The 23,419-nt window shown below is 45.1% G+C and overlaps 2 protein-coding genes and 1 long non-coding RNA gene across 15 annotated transcripts in view; 1 reads left to right on the top strand and 2 right to left on the bottom strand.

Moving 5' to 3' along the window:
- KY (kyphoscoliosis peptidase) overlaps positions 1 to 12,492 on the top strand; it is a 30,675-nt gene extending 18,183 nt beyond the window's left edge. For both annotated transcript variants that reach the window (XM_083848802.1, XM_083848803.1), the window contains 4 exons: positions 409 to 526; positions 4,197 to 4,385; positions 4,918 to 5,108; positions 5,880 to 12,492. In XM_083848802.1, the coding sequence (XP_083704928.1) occupies positions 409 to 526; positions 4,197 to 4,385; positions 4,918 to 5,108; positions 5,880 to 6,784 (1,403 nt within the window). In that variant the 3' untranslated portion in view covers positions 6,785 to 12,492. The remainder of the gene's footprint in view (positions 1 to 408; positions 527 to 4,196; positions 4,386 to 4,917; positions 5,109 to 5,879) is intronic.
- LOC310904312 lies at positions 162 to 6,780 on the bottom strand. 4 transcript variants are annotated; one of them, XR_014588205.1, is made up of 3 exons: positions 5,967 to 6,067; positions 2,360 to 4,305; positions 162 to 2,251 (listed from the first exon to the last, which is right to left on the bottom strand). It is a non-coding gene; the product is annotated as an uncharacterized lncRNA (long non-coding RNA). The 4 variants fall into 4 exon arrangements; XR_014588202.1 differs by lacking the exons at positions 2,360 to 4,305; positions 5,967 to 6,067 and adding an exon at positions 6,644 to 6,780; XR_014588203.1 differs by lacking the exons at positions 2,360 to 4,305; positions 5,967 to 6,067 and adding an exon at positions 6,652 to 6,780.
- Positions 12,493 to 12,629: 137 nt separating the features above from the next.
- Positions 12,630 to 23,419, bottom strand: part of CEP63 (centrosomal protein 63) — a 36,558-nt gene continuing 25,768 nt past the window's right edge. For 8 of the 9 annotated variants that reach the window (XM_083848812.1, XM_083848805.1, XM_083848808.1 and 5 more), the window contains 9 exons: positions 21,713 to 21,949; positions 21,340 to 21,485; positions 20,418 to 20,552; positions 19,679 to 19,793; positions 17,584 to 17,781; positions 17,102 to 17,188; positions 16,439 to 16,641; positions 15,545 to 15,869; positions 12,630 to 13,157 (listed from right to left, as the gene is read on the bottom strand). In XM_083848812.1, the coding sequence (XP_083704938.1) occupies positions 12,999 to 13,157; positions 15,545 to 15,869; positions 16,439 to 16,641; positions 17,102 to 17,188; positions 17,584 to 17,781; positions 19,679 to 19,793; positions 20,418 to 20,552; positions 21,340 to 21,485; positions 21,713 to 21,949 (1,605 nt within the window). In that variant the 3' untranslated portion in view covers positions 12,630 to 12,998. The remainder of the gene's footprint in view (positions 13,158 to 15,544; positions 15,870 to 16,438; positions 16,642 to 17,101; positions 17,189 to 17,583; positions 17,782 to 19,678; positions 19,794 to 20,417; positions 20,553 to 21,339; positions 21,486 to 21,712; positions 21,950 to 23,419) is intronic. The other variant, XM_083848813.1, reaches the window with a different exon arrangement.

Here is a 23,419-nt window from a genome sequence, read left to right as displayed (position 1 = left end):
CCAGGCCCTACAAGGCATTGTGCAAATGGTTTCTGTCCGTATGATGGCTCTGTAACGCCTACCTGATTTATTCAAGGGTGCAACCATACCAGTCCCCATCATCAAAGCAGCTGAAGCACAAAGCCAGGCTGCCGAGCACCAGAGGCTTGGTCGTCACATCCAGAGCCCTCCAGCACCACTGGATTTGCAGACTGATTGCATTTTGCATAGGACACGCACAAACTCTTAGGGGAAGATGTGGATTTCAATCAGTTGTTAAAAAAATGAAACGAGCCATATGTGCTGCAGCTCATCTCGCTTTGTTTGCACTCGCGGAGGTGGAAAACAAAGCAAGAGTTGCTTCTGCTGCCCACCAAGCCTGCTGCCTCGGGCTTCTGGATGAACTTTAGCCTGTGTTCCTTCCCGCAGAGTACGACGTAGTGGGCTTCCATAACAAAAGCCAGCGGTTGTGCAGTCCCATAGATGTGCTGCGGACGGGGAAGAGCGTTTGTGAGGGATACGCTGCACTCTTTCAGCAAATGTGCAGGTAAATTAAGCCCAGGAACATTCAGTGCCGGGGAGGGTTAACATTTGTTGTCATCTCCGTGCCTATTCTGCCTGCCTTTGCATTGACTGATGTGACTTTAAGCAGGACATGGAACTTCAGCTTTCAAACCATGCTGTGGGAAACCAGCAAGTCCTGGAAAGGTCAATTTTGCTCCCTCCCCCTCCCCTTCCCAGCATAATTTGCTTTGTGCCATCTGCTGAGCTTCGCATCGCATTAACATAATGGCAGATGAAAACACAGAGATAATTCGGTTAGAAGAGGCTAGGTTTTTCCTTCGAGTGTCCGTATGTGAAGGTTAAAAGCATGGCAAGCCTCAAACAAGAGGGAACTCTGCCTGCAGCATGCTCCTGTGGCACAGGCAGGCAAAGCCCCAGCAGGAGCTTGCCCAGAGCCCTCTGCAGATGCCCTCTCCGCTGGAAGGGACGGCCCTACAAAAGAGGGTGTCCACAGGAGACGACTGGCCCTGATGACTCAGGGACACAAAATTGGAAGGGGCCTCCTAGCACCAGAAAGCAGTCGTGTAGTTTCCTAGAGCACGGGTTTGCGAGGGAGTGCTGTGCCTTCCCCTTCTCAGTAGACCAGCTTCCACCGACAAGCTTTGGAAAAATTAAAGATCAGTCATCTGCTGGCACATGTAAGTAACAATTGGCTTTCCACACCATCCAAAAAGATTTGGGAAGGCTTTCACCATTAGATAAACAAAATCTAGAAGGAAAAGGCCAGATTTAAAAAAAAAAATACTGTGACAGATGCTAATGATGCTAATGTGGTAAATGCTTCCAACCAATAACATATCCCACAATACCTGATCCTGCTTACCAAAGAGTAAAATAAAGAAAGGGGATGATGTAGTATGAATTTATAACTGCATCTTATGAAACAGTTATTAGCAGTTAGAAGTGGGGGAAATTATCATCTGTTCATTAGAAAGCATATGTTTAGTTCATTAAAAACATTAATCTTTCCAAGGATCTTTTTTACTATTTAAAGGCTCTGTTGATTCATCCTTCATTCTTCAGATCCAGGTTGATTATTCATTCCATGATTCAGGAAACCTCCCAGTCATCCAGTCTATCACTTTTGACAATTATCTAAATATTTCAGCTCCTCTCCTGAAAAACTATAACCCAAGCCCTCTCCTTCTTGCAAGACAATTTCCTCATTCTTTCTTCTCATGCACCATTCAAGTCTTATGCTGAGTCTAAGCATAAAGGTGAGAGGCAAAGAGCAGCTTCTTATATAAAAGTTTTTCAGAGACAGATTTGGGTGTTCTAACATGCCTTTTCTCCTAGCTCCCATCAAGGCAGCTTTAACAAACAGCCCAATTCCCCCCTCACCACAAGTCCCCCCAGGTTCAACCTCAGGCAAGCCTAGCACTGAGGACCTGCGGAGAAACGCTCACCAGCAGCAGCAGAGAAGGCACAACAATTGTTTGCTCTTCAGAGGTTTCAGCACAACCGCAGGAGCAGAGCTGGCCGCACACCCCACGGCGGGTCTGCCCACTGCCTGCTCAGCTGCTCCTCGTGCAGAGTTGGTCTGCAAATAGCCCAGGCTGCCCATCCTCTCCTTTCCCTCTCCTCTACAGGGCTGTTCCTGGCTCTTGGGCAGGAGGGTACAACTGCCTACCCGAGTGTGAGCCATTCTGCCTCCCTCTGGAGAAGCCAGATTTGCTTCTTTTTTTCAAATGAAATCTTCAAAGCCAACCTGAAATGAAAGGGAAGAAGCTGCCGTTAAATTCAAGTGACATCTGCAGCAAGACCCAGATTATTTCCTACTTTTTTTGAAGAAGAAAAGCATCTTAGGTTTAACCACCTTGGTGCACTAAGCAGATGTTGAGAACAGTTCCTTATCTCATTTCTTCTGGTCCACCTTGCTTTTAGGGCATTTCCTACCATCGCATTGCCACATCAGGCATTTCTGGAGATCTTCTCCATCTTCTTTCTGCATGGTTAACTTATCTGTGTAAAGTCATTTATACAAGAATGGAGATGTGATCACTCACTCTCTTCACCAGTGCAGGACTGCTGCTACAGGATGTTTTAGTGTGCTTTTGTCCATCTTATTAAGGAGACTTATTGAGATGCTCTGACCTTTCTCTTGGGAACTCAGCACATCCAAGCACGGACTCCTGCTATACCTTCGCTAGCTTCATGTTAAGTGAGAGCACAAACAGAACGGAGGGCAGAATGTGTCCCTTGGTGTTCTGTCTGAACATCCAAACAACCGAGCAGCAATGGGGCTCTCCGCCCCGTATGCCGCTGTCTTCTCTCTGCAGGCTGCCCAGCAAACTTCCAGCTGACTCTCAGTTCCCTTTTTGCAACGACAGAGGAACAAATAACTAAGCAACACAAGGTCTTCCAGGCGCTAGGAAGTCTGCAGGTGAAGCTGATGGGACCGTCTTCCCTCTAAATGAGCATCCCCTCCATGAATAAAGTGGTCCTCCCTACAAGCTCTGCTAAACTGCCAATTACCAGCCAGTATCTCAGTTACCAGACCCAGGCGTCTTAACAACCATGCTAATTATCTTCCCCATAAATATCACTTTTCTTCTCACTGAATTAAACCCACATTATGCAGACAGTCTTGATCTTGAAGCATGCACGGTTTGTTACTTAAGGTAGCTGTTACAGCTAACGTACTTTTCAATGAAGAAGAAAAATGTCAATACCATCCTACACAAAAGACAATCCTCTAAGTGAAGTAAGTTTAGATTAATGCTGAAATACGAGGCCAATATTAGAATCCATTGCTATCAACAGCAGAGAGCTTATTAACACATTGCTTATTTAAATCCTGTTTACACTTCAACAAGTATTCATTATTTAAAAAAGAGAGAGAGGGAAACTAATCATTTGTACCCTGGACAAGCACAAGGTCACTCTTTAAGGAAACTAAATCAACCTCCACAGTCCCGTGAGGTCTAAGAGATGTTGGCTGGTGTCAAACAATGGGCGTACTGTTAGGGAGAGCATGAACAAATGCAGTTTTAATTTATAATTACATGGGCTAATTGTGGAGAGCATCAAAGGGATCCCACTGAGGAACAAGGCAGAGAGCAATTAAGCACACCTCATCTTTGTCATCCTCCCCCAGAAAGACTGAGTTGATGGTGCATCAGGCAAAAGAGATGAAACGTGCAAGAACTGGAAGAGAAGGGCCCCGTCCTCCCGTGGGACCCTCTCTCCAAATTTCTGTGCAAAAGCTACAAGGGAAAGAAGGCCCCTCCACAACACCGGGCAACGCTAACAGCCTCGGGCATCACTGCCTCGTGCTGCTGTCCCGTGCTCGCCCTGCACGGAGCCAGCCCCCAGAAGGGCACAGGCTCCACCTGATGCCACTGGCGGGTGGCATTCTCTGGGGAGAGCTCGCCTACCTCTGGAAGGGCTGAGGAGGTCGTGCCATGCTTGGGGCTGAGCCACCAGCCCGGCAGGAGCTCCATGAGCCCGGTGCTTTGGGTGGCACGCGGCCAGAGCAGGCGCCTGCGGTGTGCTGGCACCGGTGTGGGACGGTGTGGAGGGTTGTGCTCCCGTTCAGTACAGAATTAAAGTTCTGCAGACACGCTGGATGTGGTTCCTCACGTCCTGCCACAGAAGTACACTGAAGGATTTAAAACCGAATTCTCCTGCTGCACCTCATTGTTTTCTTTCAGCACCGCAGGAATCCAGTGCATGAAGCTATCGGGATACTCTAAGGGGTACGGGTACAAGATTGGGCAGGTCTTCAAGGGGGACTCCAGCCATGCCTGGAACGCCGTCTACCTGGAAGGAAGGTGGCACTTACTCGATAGCACCTGGGGAAGCGGTACTGTTGACAAGACTTCAGACAAGTTCACCTTCAGGTAGAGAAAGATTCTCTAACAATACGTAAACCTACCACAAAGGCAAGCTAATGGGTGTAATAAGAGACACCGGGGACAAAGTTTAGGTCTCACTGCAAGGGGACCCCTTCCCACGCGGAGCCCAGAGCAAGGCCTCTGGGCTGCCTGTCCAAGGGAGGGAGCTCGTTCCTGTAGAAAGGGGGTGGCCTCGAGCAGCAAGCAGTGGGACTCACAGCTTTCAGCTGCCCCAGAGGAGGTGCCTCCACACTTTCAAACAACAAGCAGTGCCTCCCTCTTTCTTCAGGGCCTGTGGTTGCAGGGGACAGTGCAAATACCCTGGTTTTATCCAAAAGCTCAGCATTTTGCCCTGGAAATAAAAAACCAAAGCTGAGGTTCCTGCTCTCCCTGGAGAGTTTCAAACCCACAGAGCTCAGCTTCTCAGCAGCCCCAAACACTCTGACTTCCTCCTACTGAAACCACCACCACTGTGCAGCGGAAGAAGTAGCTGCTTATAATTACTCATTTTCCTTTTATCTCTTCCTCCTCCTTCCAGATACAACGAGTTTTATTTTCTGACTCACCCAGCTCTGTTCATTAATGATCACTTCCCAAATAACAGTAATTGGCAGCTTCTCAAACCAACTCTGACGCTGAAGGAATTTGAGAATACCGTGCTGTACAGCAGTGACTTCTACAACCTGGGCCTGCTGACTGTGCACCCAGATACAGCTATCATCCAAACAGGTAATGAATGCCCTGCCTTGAAAATGCGATTAAAACCATTTTCTGTGTTCCAAAAGTTTGATTTGCTGAACAACACATAACTAGGCTCTTCTTTATGTGATACTCAGCACCCTGCAGCATCCAGCAGCAATTTTAACACAAAGCCATTCAGGTAACCTCACTGCCCCAAAGAGCCCACATTTCGGATCACCATCTTCAGATTTTAAAAGGGCTGCAGGAATTTTAATAGTTAGCCATTTTTATGAATGCTAAGAACACAGAGTTCAAACTGAAGGGCAGCAACATTTTAGGACTTAATGTTGTCTTCAAGCACTTTGGGAACAGGTTCATAGGGATGTCGACTATCTCATGTCTGTGTACTGCAGGACTCCCACACCTTTCTCTGAAGCTTCTTGGAATGGCTGCTGGACTAGAAATCGGGTCTGGCCACATCTAACTAAGCCCTTCTTGAGCACACAGGCTAACAGTACTTGCAGTTGCATTTCTCACAGGTTTTCGTATTCTATAGGACCACAGCTCCATTTCAGTTGATATCAAAGTAGGATTAACGCATATCTCCAAAAAAAAAGGCCATTCATCACCCGGTTCTTTTTGAGGGGGACCGGTTTCGGTAGACAGGAGACAAGCTATAACCTGTCAGCCACAGCTCTTTCTTTTACTGCTAGGGAAGTGACAATCATTTGGGACAGGTTAGTCTTCTGGAACAGGGTGTGTACCTGCAAAAAATGCACTGAAACTCCTATGTGGTTTCTTTTCTTACGTATTTCATAGTCAATGGAACAGCCACCATATCAGTGGATTGCCGCTCTTCCACGTTATTTACATTTTCGCTGAAGGGAACAGAAAAACATGGCTTACTGTCTTTGAGGAAACACGGAATGAAGCTGGAGATCTACCCACAGAGTACAGGGCGCCAAGAACTGGAGATCTTTGCCAAGCCCTCCAACTCCCCAGAAAAGGTCTACAACCACGTGTTGCAGTATGTTGTCGAGTGCAAGTCTGTGGACAAGAGCATTCACTTCCCGAAGGACCTAGACCAGCCCGTTGGACCAAGCTGGTTCTCAGAGCGCCAGGGCTTCCTGAGGCCATCACAGCCCGACCCAATCATCCACACCAATGACGGACGGTGTTCTTTCACCTTCACCCTAGGAAAGGACATAAGCATCTTACCCATGCTGCACTCTGATAACAGCGGCCTGACAGATGATAGGAGAAGGCAGCACATCATGCAAATCCATCGTGGCAACCAAGTTGAGTTTATGGTCCATCTCCCCCACGCAGGGAACTTTGTTCTGAAATTCTTTGCCAAGAAGAAGTCAGATCCTGGCAATTATACCTACGTCTTCAACTACCTCATCACTTGCCTGAACACCGAAGTGAAGTGGCCGGCTTTCCCTCAGACCTATAGCAAGTGGGCGGACGACTATGAAATACTGGAGCCGCTCTCTGGGCTGCTGCCAGCCAATCGCAATGTGCAGTTTAAACTCAAAATGCACGGGATATCAAAGGTGCTAGTTCAGGCCAAGGACACTTACACACTGACCCTGAGCAGAGGCGGCTTCTGGGAGGGAACCTGCAACACCGCGGGATGCACAGAGTTGTTCGTTATGGTGCATGAGAACGCCAACCACAGCTTCTACTCCCACGTCCTCAAGTACGAGGTTGAGACCCCATAGCAGCCCTTCCTTCACTCCAGCTCTCCTGCACGAACCAACATGCCTGAAAACAATACAGCTGTAAGAGATCATTAGTTCTCCTAATCAAGTTCATTCATTTGACAAATGCAGAGCAACACCTGTGTGCTTTTGCAAGATCAAGGGCTCAAAGGGGTTCAAGGAGGCAGAAAATCCTTTTATGAAGGGAGCAGCAGTGGAAGGAATCAGATAAAACCCTCGCCTATGTTTCAGTAACATCATCCAGACCGACGTTTTGACGGAAACGACTGGCTATCACAACACAGATCATGGCACATCAGCAGTGATGGCTAGTTTCCAAATTATGGACCATAGGAGAAGTCTTATCATGACTACTTAAGAGAAGAATCTACCTAGTTTTGGGGCAGGATGAAGGAAGTACCCTCTGTTTTTCAGCAGCAATATAGGACATGAGGAATTTCAGGATATTTAAAGCAGGCTTCTGTATAACTTGAGTTGCAAAATACATCCCAGGAGAGAGAACTGTTAGGAAGGAAATACAAAGTGAAGTTTTCTTGTGCACTTCATTGTCTTACAAATTTAAGTGATACTGCGAAATGACTTCTTACACTGAATCTTAAATTCAACAAGATGATTTTTACCTTTTTATATTAGAGCATTTGAATTGTAAGCACTTTTTCTGTAATATTAGCACTGTAATCGTATCTCAAGCATAGTGGTTTTTCTGTAATTAAAACTACAGTAAAAGGAGAATAAAGTTTTCAAAAGTCGCTCATTCCTCCTACTTGTATATGCAAAACTGGAACTAAAGAACTTAAGGGGCTAAATGGAACAGCAGGCCAAGTGACATAATTATCATATAAAAAAAAATCCGGTGCCATGCTCTTGGAAAAATCATACACATGCAAGGTGGTCTTCTAGTGGATCTCACCACAAATACACACTACAAGATCCATAAAACTCAAATGTCTGTGTTAGTGTGGCAGATAATATGTTTGAGCTTGAATTTGAAATAAATCTGCTTTGTTGTTGCATTCTATTTCATTGACCAAATGATACGAATTCCTCCTCACAAAGGCGCTGCATTATTCTGCACGAGATCCGCGGGTTGTTCCTGCGCTCCCCTCCTCCTCGGCAGCTGGGTGTGGGATTTTGGCACGACGGCCGCAGGCTGCCCACCTGCAGCAGGCTCCCTGCCTCCCATCCCTCCTGGGGGGCTCCTCTGCCTCGGCAAGCAGCATCAAGCCCTGGCTTGAAGCAGGTGCAGTAAGCGTGCAGGGCACTGGGAGCTGCGTTCACGTAGCAGAACCTCAGTGAGGACACAGGCGGCCAGAGACGTGAGCTCCCAGAATAAACACAAAGCGTAAGCTAACCAAGCTTACTGTAGGATGCCAGGAGCAAAGCAACGCTTTGGGTTCTTCTGTACTTTGAGACAAGGAGGCTCCACACACAACATGGAAGTAAGTTTTAAGTCCTCCCCAAACAGCTAAGTGTCTTTGCCCTCAAAAACTGGCAGCAGCTCGCTGCAGGGGCACTAACAAGCCTCGGAGCCCAGCAGGTATCCACTCCCTGGGCAGCAACACAGACTGAACAGCACAGATGCAAGCAAAACTCTGGGATGTTTTGATTGCCTAGGACCTTGAAGGCTAAATCAAGGGTTCCCTCTAAATTCAAACTGCCCTAGCTCATCCAGGTGCATAGCAGAGATCTTTTTTCCTTAGATCACGCTCTTCAGTTCAAGGAAAACACATTTCAATAGCTTTCTTTCTGCGTGCCAAGCTGATCCAGGCAAATCCTTCACTTCTTAGAACAGGAGGATAAGGAGGCATCCTGGAGTGCTTAGGAACTAAAGGAAAGCCCTTTTCCCACATAAAAGGGTCACGGGCACCAAACTAGATACACCCTTCATGCAAACAAATGCTTGATGTTCACTTATACGCATACCAACAGACAGAGCTACACAAACTGCCAGCTCTCCTCCAGCTGAAACAGCCTCAATCCCTGCTGAGCATTTGGTGCTCATTCACCCCGGCTGTCGGAGGACACCGGGATTTCGGGACCCCGTGAGGGGCACCAGCGTCAGCTCACACCAGGGCTGGCATGGCCTCGGGCCCCCCGGGGCACAGGGCTGATCCCCGCTCCTTTGCCTCAAGGGCTCCCCTCTCAAACCCCATGTGCTCCATTTCTGTCCCAGGCTGGCAAGCAGGCAGCAGAGAGGACAGGTTGTTATTACACGATTGCCCTCTGCCTAGCACGACCTCAGCGAGTACTCCGTCCTCCCCATAGAAAATGCTGCAAAACTCGGGTACCTGTGGTTGTACATGCGCATGTAGTCACAGGCATTTAACCATTCACAGAGAAAAGCGGCCCAAAGCACTGCCGCACCCGTGGAGGAACATCTGCAGCACGCTGATGGCAGGCAGGGCCCACAGCAGCTTCCCACGTTTGAGATGCTACCCTGCTGCAGACGGGAATATTGCAAGCAAATTTCCACATTTCTCTTTCCAACAGAAAGCAAACATCTGGCTCAGCCCTGCAAACGTGTAAGAAATTCTTTAGTGCTATTGAAAGCGTGAGTTCAAAGACAAAAATAAAAACCTCTCCAGCCTCATTAATTATAATGCTGTCAGGGCCAGGCGATTATTCCAAGGGATGTCTGACACTGCAAAGGCAGAGAAATAACGCCTGTGAAACCCTGAGGTGCTTTTATCTGGGGCTGCAGAAGTCTGTACGTGCTGTGACATCTCCCTCCAGGATAAACAAGTCTTTTCCTCCTCCCCCTCATAAAAAAAATGCACATTCTTCAGTATTGCCGAGACTTAACGCTGGCAGAACACCTCTGGAAGCCCCTTCTCCGCTATCTCCGCACTATCGGCTCTCCCACTTCAGCCTGAGTTCTCCCTGGCAGGCATTAGGACCGGACAGCTTCTGCAACCCCTACACCACCGAGAGGAGCAGGTACGTGGTGCGATGAATTCAGGCAATGCCACGTGTTTTGCAAACATCCCATTTCTCAAAGAGCATAAATTAAAACCTGCACGGAACAATTCTGTATCTCTGGCAAGCGTATCTCAGCACTTCCATCTCTCACGAGTTAACTGCCTCACCCTCGGCACAACTGCTGAGGGCAGCCAGGTGGATGCTCCGTGTTGCCACGCTGGCTGTGAGAGAGGCACGCTCAAGCAGTGCAGTGAGAGCACTACTCAACTCCACGCTGCCTGCTCAGCGTCCTCCTGCTGCCCATGCACAGCAGATCCAGAAAAAGAAGGCACAAGAGAGGGAAGGATGTTGGGAATGTTTTATTACATTTTATTATTATTTGGTTTTTATATTCTCTGGTTCTCCAAACAGGCTCTCCAGACATTCTCTAGCGCAGTCCTACTGGCCCGTGTAACCAGACAGGACTTAAAAGTACTCAGATTGCTTCCATCAAGGTGCAAGCCAGTTACGAGGCAGATACGGTCTCTGGCACATTTCTGTTTGCCAAGAATCACAAAAGCCTCAAATCCTCTTCCTGGAAAAACAAAAATAAGGACTGCTAAGCTAGCTGAGAAAAAGAGCTTTCAGGCACGTCTTCTCCCCACAAACTCTGTCCCACCATTTCCACCTTAGAGCCAAAGACATCCTGCCCCCTCCACACAGGGCTCACCACAAACCACACTGTAATCCTTTATTTTAAGTCACATACCTGCTCAGTCCACACAGCTTAGCTCCTGATCAGACTTCTCCATGCAGACTATAGTCTCGGGCAGTAAGTTCTATGTTTCTAGTCATTGCTGAATGAATGTAACTGCTCCTTCCATCACACCTCAAAAAAGGCTGTGTAGCACGCGCACCAGCTTCGGCAAAACCAGCAGTTACCTGCATCTGTGCCAGCTTTCTTCATGACTTCACTAGCAGCTCATTCTCCCCTGCTACAAAATCAATGCTTCTTTGGGGAACAATGCCCAGGAATTACTCTTTTTGAGTAATTCTTTAAGGCAATACAGAAAATAATAATAATAATAAAATACCAGGAAACACGGATGCCTTCACCTAGAACACTGTTTTCTTTCTAGATCTTAAAAACAAGATCACCTAAAGTCAACCTACATGGAAGCATATAGTATTTTTTTTAAAAAAAAAAAAAACACCACTTAAAAAGCATGCATTTTCATGAACCTTCACCCAACTATTCTTCCTGACCTTTAAGAAAAGGGAGAAGGCTGCAATGGAGCTAAAGAAGCGGTACGCTAGCATGGAAGCTTGAGTGGGAGGAGGCAGGCAGGGAATTTATTTTCTTTTTTCCACAACCAACACGATGAATGAAGCTGCTCATTACCTGTATTAGAAATTGATAAATACTACGGGATTATACCTAATTGAACAAATGGATCATACTTAGTTTCACTGCTCACTTCTGCCAACATAAAGATGAATTGGTGAGTCTCTCCAGTGGAAGGGAGGCAAACACTGAGTCAAAATGTCTTCTAACTTCTGAAAGCATTTAGTGCATGATGCAACACTCAGTAACTTATCAAGTCTTCAAGAAACATAAAATAATTTGTAAGGCACGTTCAAAAGGTATAATTTAAAAAATGGCAATGCTGTCACAGCTGGAGGACATGAGGAATCTGTAAGAGTTCTGGCATACCCGATGCTCCATGGCTCTATGGGGGGAAGGCGATACAGCAGTTTGTTCTGGTTTCTGTTCAGTTTTTGTCAAAACACCTCATGACCAACAAGTTCTTACTTGAGATCGGGATAGTTAAGGTGGATGTTCCAAAAATGCCTACCTGTGGGCAGCTCTGAAGAGGAACCGAGGCCAAAGCTGACTATTTGCAAAATGAACAACCACGGTTTGTCCACAGTTGTGGGCAGCTGAACGCCTTGTTACAGAGACCACACAAAGAGAAGTCAGAGTGGACTTGAAGGTTTTATCCTTGTTCAGAGAACTCTAGGAGAAAGTCAAAATAAAAGAACTTGTTGATTCAAAAATCCTCGACCTTTTCAATTCTTGTTTTTTGGCACAACAAAGAGTTGCAGTCTGCACGCAGGCATCATCTTTGCTGAATACATCTGCCTCATCTGATGGCTGTTTTTTGCATGCATAGGTTGCTTTTGAATTCCTAGTTCTTGATGGCATTAAGCTGTTTTAGGACAAGGTGAAGCTGACGGAAAGGAACGGGAAACGTACAGACAGGGACAAGGAACGCCTCCGTGCCTAGGTTTGCCTGGACAAAGGCTGTAAAGGCTCAACCACAGGAAGAGTTGCAGAATGCCCCTGGAAGAAAGGCAAGTCCATAGAAAACAAATTCTACTAACTCATTAACATTTTTTCTTGAGAAAGGACTAAAGAAACACATCTCGAATGTATTCTAATACCACAGTTCAATTCGACTGGGCAGTGTCCAAGACACTGCCTAGATTCAAGCAAGCTGATAACCAGCTCACACAGCAGCTGCAATTACATCTGCTGTACTGATGAATTTCTTTTGTTTGTGGATTCCCCTCCCACGCGATTTCATTTTCCACTTCCAACTACTATTCTTTATCTTATAAGAGCTGTGACCACAATCAGAATTCAGCTATTCACTCCTCAGTTGTTTTGTAGTTCTCCAAGCAACGTGCAAACAAGATAAAGAAGCCAGATACTATACAAACAGTAAAGTGCACAAGTTGCAAGATGAACCAGGAAATATTAAGAAATTCCACTATGGGAAAAATAACTGGAGAAAATACAGGTGGACTTAAGGAAGAGGAATTATATTTCTTGAAGAACACAGAGTGAAAGGATGGAAAAATTGTTTATCACAGTTCCTGATGAGATGGCAACATAAGCCACAGAATTTATGCTGTGAATTTGCATGAAGAAGAAATGGGACGGTTTTCCGCTTTGCTTTATTTCAATGCTTTTGTATGTATAAAATACAGTTTAAATACTTTACATTAAAAATAGCAAATGCTTCTAAAAACAGCATAATCTGACCGAGTGCACAAACACATATCTCTGATGCAGCCTTGTGTCCCACAGCCTGCTGACTAAATGTTTGTGGTGGAGTACTGCCCTCCATCAGATCAAACGTTTAGAGAGGAGTTTCCTTTCCTCAGTATCCCTGCTGCTGATCCAGCTCAGAGCGGGAGGCAAGGCCTCTCTCTCAAGCCCCAGTGGCAACTGCTTTTAGGTACCTCCTTCAGGGGCAGTTTGAAACCATGCAAGTAAAGTAGCATTCAAAGCAGTGCATTTGAAGAAACACTACTCCTGGTGTCCAAAATGTCTCACTATCTTTTCACTCTCTTTTTTCAGTTCCTCAATGTGAGCATCTAGGCATTCCAGGATGTGCTGGGATCTCAGTTCTTCTTCCTCCAGGTATCTCGCAGCTATTGATCCAACTGAAGCTGTAGGCAGGGGGCACTAAGGAGAAAAAAGGGGTATCAGGTATTCTCTCATTCTGCATTTCAGTCAGAAATGTTACTGATCAGCAAACCCCATAGCTAAATACACTTCTAAGGATTGTGTCACTCAGGATTCCACACTTGTGTCATGTGTAAATGTTCCTCCCAACAGTCTCCAAGCAGCAGCAAATACTTCCAAAGCTTTTGCCAACGTGCAGGGAGTAAGACCGGTACCTCAGCACGCGTACCTTTTCCATTTCAGCAGTTCCCCACAGAGACATCTGGCGGGCTAGAGCTGAACAGAAACAAGCTCTCCACGCACCAGCATGGCTGCTGTTCCACTTCACAGAGGAACCCTGACCCCAGAAGCATCAACAGGAATTGGCTATTTACTTTGGAGAAACTGGAGTTTCACTTCAATCACCAGCCCCTCTCCTTAAGATAATGAGAGGGAATGATGTGGTTTGTGCAACCATAGCATAACTCTACAGAAGGTCACCACAAAATCCCAAGGGTCGCCTTGCCCTGGGAGCGTTAGTCCAGCCTCACTTAAGGTTTACATTTTGCTCCTCGCCTTCATAAAAATCTCAGTGTGCGGTAACATCTCAGAGTATGGGTTCCAGAGAAGAGAGAGAACTTCCAGACTGGAACAGCACCAGGAATATCTTTTTCTTTTACACACCTCCTCTTCCTGAATTAATGGGTGACTGCTATAGTCCCACAGGGGAAGCACATGCCAAACTCCCATCGCAGCTCACTGAGTGCCACTTCAATTTGGCTAGCGATGGCCAATGAACTATTCCAGATTCTTTGCTTTACAGTCAAGAATTGTTCCTGCTGCTCGCATCACTTACCCACAAGTTCTGAACTTACAAAAATAACATTGTAAACTAAGCTTAAATAACGAGTTGAAGAGAAGCTTCCTGCACAGGGTCTGGCAGGTGAATTATAACAGAGCTGCTTTCCATTACAGAAAACTTGCCTCAGTGTCTTGGCAAGACAATGCAACTGGTTATTTCCCAACCCTGGAGTCTCACGGTTTTCTGGCCTTCTATCAACAGGCAGGAACAAAGGAAAACAAAAAAATGCTGCAAACAGCAAGAAAACTTCTCCCACTCTGTTATTGCCTACTAGTATGAAGTCTCCTCTCTCGATGTTAAATGAACTGATTTAAAGACACAGGAGCTAGACCATGAGAAGGGAGTCCCAGTCATCACCAGAAGAATCATTTGTGTTTCCTCAGAAACCTTGTTTCTGCCTCTGGGTCGATACTGAACAAACAGCTGCACATTCTCTCCTACAAAGCATCAAGCCCTAGAGCTTCTCAGGGCCTGAAGTGGAACTGTTTGCACTTTGATGCCAATCCTGCAATCTGAAGAGCTTCCATTTAGAATATAATTCCCCAAGCTACCAACATCCTTTTTTTTGGGGGGGTCGCACCCACAAACAATTTCAGTCTTGAAACAATCATGACCTTTTCTTGTTAAGAAACCTCAACAAGCTCTACAGACGAGACAAGCCTCCACTTGCCCACGCATGAGCCTTGGAGACTCTTCTCCAGGGTCCCCACAAGACAAAAATATCTGTTGTCACAGCTTACAACACACAACCAGAGGAGAAAAAACTCCAAAGACTGCTAGGGGCAACACATCTGGAGCAAGGACCAGTACCCAGGCTTCCACCCTCCCTGTACTACTACAAACCTCCCTGGTCTGACAAATTCCAGCACACTAGTCTGTGTCCCTCTGCCATTCCCCTCCTCCCTTCCCTGCTCGAATCTGTCTACAGACTGGTAACTGCAGGAGGCACTGGGATATACGGTCCTAAACACCTCAGGCAAGAAATGAGCCCAAGTTTCCTGTGTGTTGGGCAAGTGCTTCAGCAGCAGAGCTGAGGTAGGAGGACAGAGAAGGTGTAAATATAAAAATAACTATCTCCACTTGTGCAGTAGAGCACTCATTTCAAGCTCCCCTATCAGCTGACATAAATGGCTCCGAATGCAGGGTGCTGACTACTGCAGTCCCATTCAGAGGGGTCAGACTCACCTTACTACAGTCCCAAACCAAAAGCTCAAGCAGAATTCTGAAGCAACAGAAGCAGGTCCTGGTACACACTGATGTACATCACCAGTATGGAGAGAACCATGCGCTTCTGGAATTAGCTGAGCAGTTACAGCAAACAAAACCTTTCCCCAGAGAGTTCTGAACAGTAATTACATGACTCCCATTGTCCAAGTAATGACCATCCAGCATTGTTTTCTCCTTCCTGATTTACGCTTGACATACACTCACAGAATAAGGCACCACACAGACAGACCATAGACTCAAAGATGTGGATTTTGCCAGATGAGAACCCAGATATATTGTCAGCAGTTGAATGGCAAAGAGCTTCTATGCAACTGCTTACCAAAGGCACAGATTCTCGCTGATGATTTGAGATGCACTTCTTAGACACTCCATCTGGAAAACCTTTGCTGTCATCCAGCACGAGGAGTAAAGAATCTGTTCCCTGCAAGGAATCTGGAGCAAGGGTGGGTGACTCCAGGCAGCCCTTCTTGCAGGTCTCGGTGGTTAGCTCACCAGTCTCGGGGATCACAGCTCCCATTTCAGCAGGCAAAGGCTGGATCTTCCATCCCTGGGGCTCCCCTTGATGATGCTGAATAATCTTGTCAGGCCTGTGATGCGTTTTCTCTGTTTGTTCATCATGTTTGTGCTGTGATTCCCTAGTTGTCCTGTAAGGGAGGTTTGAAAACATAACTGGTTGACAGTTTGCCTCTTAACAGCTGAATTTCAGCAAGAACTTGCACAGAAATAACAATTAACATACAGTTTACTGATAGCCTTGGCAATCCAGACTGGCTATCTCTCATTTCCATATGACTCCCAGATGCACAACCAGTCAGCAGGGAATTCTCTCTCACTCTCCTGCTACTGTAGATATCAAAAGCTATAGTATACACACATCCTAGCACGGAAAAAAGAAAAAAAAAAAAAGCACAGCTGCATGTGCCAAATCTAATCCTTTCACCAAAAGCAGCACATACTGCTTCTCTATCTAGAACAGAGGCAGTCAAATACTAGCTGGCTTTGCAGAATGCAAAGTAGCTGGAACTAAAAGCTATTGCGCTACTTAAAGCATAAAGGCAGATTCCAAAGCAGCCCTTTGTGCTCTCCCATACGTACTATGCACTGGACAGAGATGCTGTTCCTAAAGCATGTCATTGAAATCCCACGAATCCCCACACCGTCTGTTTTCCTTCATTGCACAGAAGCAGCATCCTTGGGGTTATGCAACACTCACCCACAGTGCACATCCCTGGTCCTGGGCTCTTCGCTTTGCAACTGAGCAGTGCCCTCGGGTTCATCCTGGCAGACCTGGGTAGTGAGCTCCAGTTTTGCTCTGGCCTCTGCTAGATCCTTCTGCAATTGCTGGTTCTCTGATTTTAATTTATTTAATTCGGTAGCATAGTCTTCACTGAGTGCTCTCAGGGTGACATCTTTTCCCTAACAGAGAAGGGCTGAAGTCAAAACTTCTGTTTGGCAAGATACCACAGTTAAATCCAGAGCAAAGGCTGGGAAGTGACTTCCTAAAACATATTCTACCATCCCAGTTTTGACTGGCAAAATTTTCACGGCTTTCCTAAGAGCAAATCAATTATATATGCCTTACCGTGTCTGCATTTAGACAAGGTGTGCTAATCTGCCTGGGAAAGGAAATCTCTCTCATCACTGGATGATGCTTTTAAAAACAGTCAGGAAGATATGGACCAAGAGGCATTCAGATGTAGTCCTTCTCGTTATCCCAAGGCCAGAGGCAGAAACATGACCTCGAGTCCTCTTCCAGCTGTATATTCCAGGGTTCCCTCACTTAGTTAAGATGCAAACCTCTCAACCTAAGGTGAGAACACTCAGGTGGGGGACCCACAATGCTACTGGCTTCCCATCTCTGTTCCCTCATGCATACCTCTCGCATACCAAACTCCATTTTTTCCAGCATCTCTGAGAGATGACGGTTTTCCAGCCTCAAGGTTTCTAGCTGAACTAGAATTACCTGAGGAGACAGAGGCAAGTAACAGCTCAGAAAAAGAACACAACACATACCTACAAAACCCCACAGCCCTTTTCCACCCTCAGTTGCAAGATTTGAGCCATTATTCCTGCAAGACTGTAGGGAAGACCAGGCAAGTAACAACACACAATCATTTATTTGGTTTCCAAAGATGTCATCATCCAGATCTAGATAACATGAGAATTCTGTAGGACTGCCTGTTACAGTTTTGAAAAGAAGGAAGATAGATTCACCATAATTCAGAAGATTTCACCAGAAGGGTCTCAAAGCCCTTGTTTAAAGGCTACAGACAGAAAGAAACTCAACATAGCTAGAAAGTGTAGGGCAGTATTCCAAGCCCTCTGATCCATTAAAGAGACAGCATAAGAGTTTTTTACCCTGTGCTCCACTGCTTTCCTCTCTGCTCTTTCAATTTCTGTTCTCAGCTGTTGTTCTAGGTCTGATGTGGAACCACTTGCAGATGCAATTGTGATGTCCCTCTGGTGTAACTCTTGTGTCAGTCTCGAGATTTCTTTTTTCATCCCTTCTAGCTCACTTCTGCGAGTTTGTTCAGCCTGGCAGAGCTGCTCTTTCAACTGGAGGAAGATATGCACACACAACCCATGATCTTTTAACAGATGTTTCAGCAAGACAGCCAAAGCGTTGGATACAGTCATGTGAAAACTAAGTACTAGAAAACAAAAAGCTCTAAGTAACAATCCCCCGGTGCATGCCTGTCCTTCCTGATTGAAAACCATCTCATCCCACTCCTTTCTCACACCATAAACTGCCAACTGGGACAAGACACATGCTGTGAAGTACTTAAGACGATCTACAGTCAATGAAATCACAGCCCCTTTAGCTCACCATGCTACCTCAGTGGCCAACAGAGACTCGATGAAGTTACTGGGCAAGCACGGTAACGCTTTCATAATATAACCTTGCAGTTTGCCAAACTGCCTTCCTGAGTCGGAGATGGTATCTTTAAATAGCCCTAACCAGACTTTCCTAACATGAAGGTGTCCAAACACTTTTGATTCAATGGTAGCTTGTAGCAACTAAAGCTATCCATGGCAAATTTCCACAAGCTAGCTATGCACAGGGTAAAAATATACCTCTTTGTTTTCATAACTCCATTTGATGACCACTAGTCCCCGTATTATGAGAGAATAATCATTCCCTATTTATGTTCCACATGACAGGCATGACTTTATTTTTAGTATATTCAATCTCATTTATCTCTTTTCCAGTTTGGTAAATCCCATTTCATTCAGCTGTTCCTTCCATAAAAATCACGCCATCCTCTTGGTCGTCTTTTTCCATACCTTACCTTGTTTTATTAAATTCCCTTTGAGATGCCAGATCTGAATCGCATACAATATTCTGGCAGGGACACCAAATGTTTATTCAGTGACATACAGAACAACATAGAGAAATTTCTTCCCTAATATTTTATTCCATTAACCAGAAATATTGAGCACCTAAACCTCCAGGATTTTGCTGAGAATTACATACATTTTAGAAAACTGAAACGGATGATCTCTGCCTAGCCATGTAAATACCATATATAATATATACACACACCACAAATATATATATTGATTTATACCCATGTCACCTCAAGGCCTCCCAAGTATATAAAATAGAAACAACCGTAACAAATCTCTTTCCTCCTCACAGCCTGCAGAAGATTCATTGATTGGGTGGCTGTTTAAATGTGCAGCCAAGCACACATCTCTGGCAGGATCTGCATCTCTATACATTTAGAATATGGGACAAAAGACTTTCACAAAACTGAGGTTTTTGCTCAAGTCCAATAATGTTTCTACTCTAGCCTGGCTCCAGTTAAAAGCTCTCACGCTAACTACTCTAGACCATTATTAAAAGCCAAGAGTTTTGGAGGGCCTGCTTCCCCAGGGTGCAGAGAGCACTAGGGTGGGGTTTCATGGCATATGAGCTACTCTTATTTTTTCCAGATCCTGGATTCACATCTAGGTATCAAGCCTAAAACAAACTCCTTTATTCACATACAGGCTAGAACACAACTTGAAGCCGTATCTCAAGTGCGGTAGCATTTATTACAGCAGAACCCATTCCTTCCCTGTTCTTCATCCTGTTGGGAGCCTGTAGAAGGCATAAGCTCAGTATTCTGGGTTTGAATTTCTTTGCACATTCACGCTTTCAGCATCAATTTGAGTATCTCCACACTACAGAGAAGCACTGTGCAACATAGGGAACAGGCCTAAGAGAGGCTCACAAAGTCAACTGCACAGCCACGTACAGAAACCTGAGAAACCATCCTCTCAATTCCCCCTTTTCAGATCTTCTCCTTACTCTTTAGCATATCCCTGCCTCCACAGCACTCCCAGCCTTGGATCCCCTCCGCAGCTTTGCTAACAGTGCACCACAGTCTCTGCTGAGGCACATGACACGCACAGAGAATGGCTGACTCCACAATGCCTTTCCCACTCTCCAGGAACAAAGCAACATTACCTTTTTAATCTCTGCCTTCGACTCAGTATGGTGTTCTTCCATTGACTGCAGCTCTTTGATATTCTCAGCCAGCTCTTCACTCAGCTGTACACACCTCGCATTTGAAGACACCAGGCTGGGTGCCAAATGTAAAACTATGGATTAGAATACTCCAAGAAGGAGAATATGGTCAGGAGAAACTTTGATCTTCCAAGCAGTCTCCTGTGTCCGTCACAATAGAAACTGAACTCTAACCTAGAAGTTCCTTAGCAATCCTTTGGTTTTGTGTACCAAAATCCTTTTAAAAGGAATCAGGAAGCTGATCTAATAGATACAGTGGTTTCCTGTTTGCTTCTTTGTCATAATAAGATTACCAACTTCCCACGCAAACATTTGTCTGAAAACCACAAACTCAGAGAGGAAAACTTGTTTATAATTCTTATTTCATAGGTTTAGATCTGGTTCTTACCAGCTGCCTAACAAAGACTCCCTAACCTATTACAAATGAAAGTGCTAAGCCTAAGCAAGCCAACATACTGAAAACACCCACAGTGTGCAGTGAAAAGCAGCCAGCCAATTAGCAAAACAGTCTCAGTATTAAACTGCAAAATGAATAACATTTGATTTCTTTAGCCCTTTAATATTTTTAAAAGCCTACAAAAATCAGTGGGCCTGGTTAATTTGATGAATACAACACATTAGGTATTACATTATTATCCAAGTTTCATTGCACATTCAGGGAAAGCAAGCAGTCAGCTACCTGTTCTCAAGGTGAGTCACCTCTGACTGTAAGTGCTGTTCCTTCTTCTGGGCAATATCCAGCTGCAGGAGTACATGCTCCAGCTCTAGCCCCGGAGAAGACAACTGCTTCTCCTGCAAGCGCTCCTCCAAGGCCCTAACCAGAAACATGAAATTTAGTTTCAGTAAAAAACCATTACGCCTGATTACACCAATACAGAAAACACAATCGCTATTTGCTTGGAATTCTCTGAAAATTGCACAAAACCCAACACTAGGTGACATGTGTGCACTGTGAATACACAAACGTGTCAGCTAGAGGACAGCTCCCTTTTGAGTTCAGGGTGACTGAAGAGGACTGCATCCTATTTTGATGTTGGCCTCCCTGAACCAAACAGTTCCACTGCCATTAGCAGACATCCAGTAACTGCTCACAAGAACCTGTGTGGCGGTCAGGTAACATAAGCCAACGTGGCCATTAGAACCCTCTAGCTTTTGCACGTTGCCAGTGCAGGAGGGAAAGGCCGAGATGATCTTCTCACATGTGTTACCTTACCAGGGCCCTCATTTTACATCATTAATTCAGTGAGAACTTCCACTGACATTGGTAAACTCAGTATCAAAACCTGAAAGTCCTCCAGCACACATACACACACACACACACACACACAAAAAGAAGTAAACCATGCTCAGAAGCTCTGTGCTGCCTCCAGAAAGCTAGACAAATAGAAAACTGATTCCTTCCACACTCTTTGCTGAGAATCAAAAGCAATGCAAACTGGCAAATACTGCAAGGAAGCACAGCACTTGTGAGAAACTATTCCCCTGTATTTCAAGTGATACAGAGCCAGCTCTATGAAAATGCTTCTTCTCTTCTCAGTGGAGGAAACTGGCATATAGATTTGGATGCAAGAGCATAAGCACCAGTGAAGCACAGATGTTACCTGATGAGGAGTTCTTTTGTGTGAAGAGTTTCAGTCACTCTGGCCAGCTCTTTCTGCAACTGTTCCTGGTGCAGCTTGGAGCTGTCAATGAAGTCTTCCTGAGACTGCAAGGTGGCTCTCAGTTCCATCTTTTCATCCTGTAACACCTGCAGGGGAGGAAGAAATGACTGTTGCAAGATGGACTACACTAGATCAGGTTGTTGTAATGAGAAGAGAGGTTGAACAGATTTCTAAAGAACCATTGAAAATAGTGCGGAGCACCACATGGGTACAAAGCCAGCTTTGAGGCCGATCAGGAACTTCACAAAGGCTCTAGAAGGCTTACAAAGGCTCCCTGCTTTAAATTCAGTTTCCCAACAATACCTTCACTGACCTCTAACATTTTCTTGGATTGCCTTAGTTCTTCTTGAACTCTTTGCTGATCTTCCAGAATCATCCGATTGTTTTCAGTCAGATCATCCACTCTCATGTTAAGCCTCTCCACCTCCAGCTCGTTGGCACAGATAGCATCATTGGCCCTCTCCAGCTTGCTGGTTAAGTGCTGGATTTCCGATCGGCTAGCCAGCTCCACTGACTCCAGAATCTGCTTCCTATTGGCAAGCTGAGTCTGCTAACAGTAATCGGTATGTATGAAAGTGAAATTCTTGATAGTACAGTACATCAAACCTGCATTCAAAACAACTATTAGTTTCTTTGCACAAGTCACATCTTCGAAGTAAGCATGACTACCTTCCAGGGAATGAAGGAAAGCATTATTTCAGGGTTACAAGGTAGGGTAGTTCTGAAGCTAGACAGAATTAAAAATAAATGAGAGGCCTCTCTGATTCCAAAAGGGTTTCAAAGAGACTCTTAGAAAAGAGGATCTCAAATCACTCAAGTTGTCCAGGTATGAACTAAGAACAAAGCTGCTTAATATTTTTGCCCATTAACCTAAGGCTAGACCAGAAGAAATGACAGCATGTAAGGTTTGCAAATGCCATACACGAGCTAGAGATTACCCCACCATTAATTCCACGCTAGGACAGAAAGCAGCTCTTGGTGCACAATAAGGGGGGAAAAAAAAAGATCAAAAACTGAACTGGGTACAACCACCAATTATGCTTTGCTTTATGCAGTAAATAATCTGGTTCTAACACTCTGCTAGAATGCTCACTTTGAATGTTTCATTGTTTTAGCAGCAGACAAAAAAAAGTAATAGCGTAAGGAACATATGACTAGCAAACAATATATGCACTATTATTTACAAGCATGATACTTTATTTCATAGCATTTTTTCCACATAGTTAATTGGTGAAATTTAACAAGCCAGCTCTCATGTAAGCTTCTAAGAATATTCACTTTGTGTATTTCCTTTTGTATAGTACCTTATAATTTTTAAAGGCTGAAACAAAATATTTGAGTAGTCCTTTACTCCCAATTTCTAAGAGCAGCAATTCCTGCCAGCTTCAGAATCACCACTTGCCTGACACATAATGCCTCGTAACTGAGAAAACTATAGGAACTGTGCGTTTGGAAGACTATGGTATAATTTTGATTACAGCCTTTTCATTATTTGAATAGTCATGACAGAAAATGTAATCAAGAGGGGCAACAGTTTAAAGTATAGCCTTTCTCAGCCCAATAAACCAGAGTGCCAGACTACCTGAGCATTTATTTCTGCATTAGGAAAACATTTAAACTTTCTCTTACTTCCAGCCACAGAACATGCACAGCAGCACAGAAATCAAGTTTCATCTGTTGACTTTAAGGGCTGCAGGTGTTACAGAGAGGTGCTCATCACTGGATGAGAATGGCAGGCTTCCCTTAACTACGCTGAAAGATATGAGGGGGATCCAGCTGAAAGCACGGAAAGAGAGAGTACTCCGCGGTCACAGATCTCAGCTTGACCTTGTGCCAGAAAAGCAACCAAGCATACAAAACGCATAGAAACATCCAAGACAAGAATTTAGTACTTTCATGCTGGACTTTTCAAAGAAACTGAGGTTTCAGGCAGTCTGTTCACAGCAACTATGCACCTAACTCACCTACACTGCTTACGAAAAATGTCCCCAAATGTCTGTTCTTCTGCTGCACACTGAGT

The sequence above is a fragment of the Anser anser genome (genome assembly GCF_964211835.1).
Source record: "Anser anser genome assembly, chromosome: 9".
Lineage (NCBI taxonomy): Eukaryota > Metazoa > Chordata > Aves > Anseriformes > Anatidae > Anser > Anser anser.
This window is presented reverse-complemented; position numbering and strand designations above follow the sequence as displayed.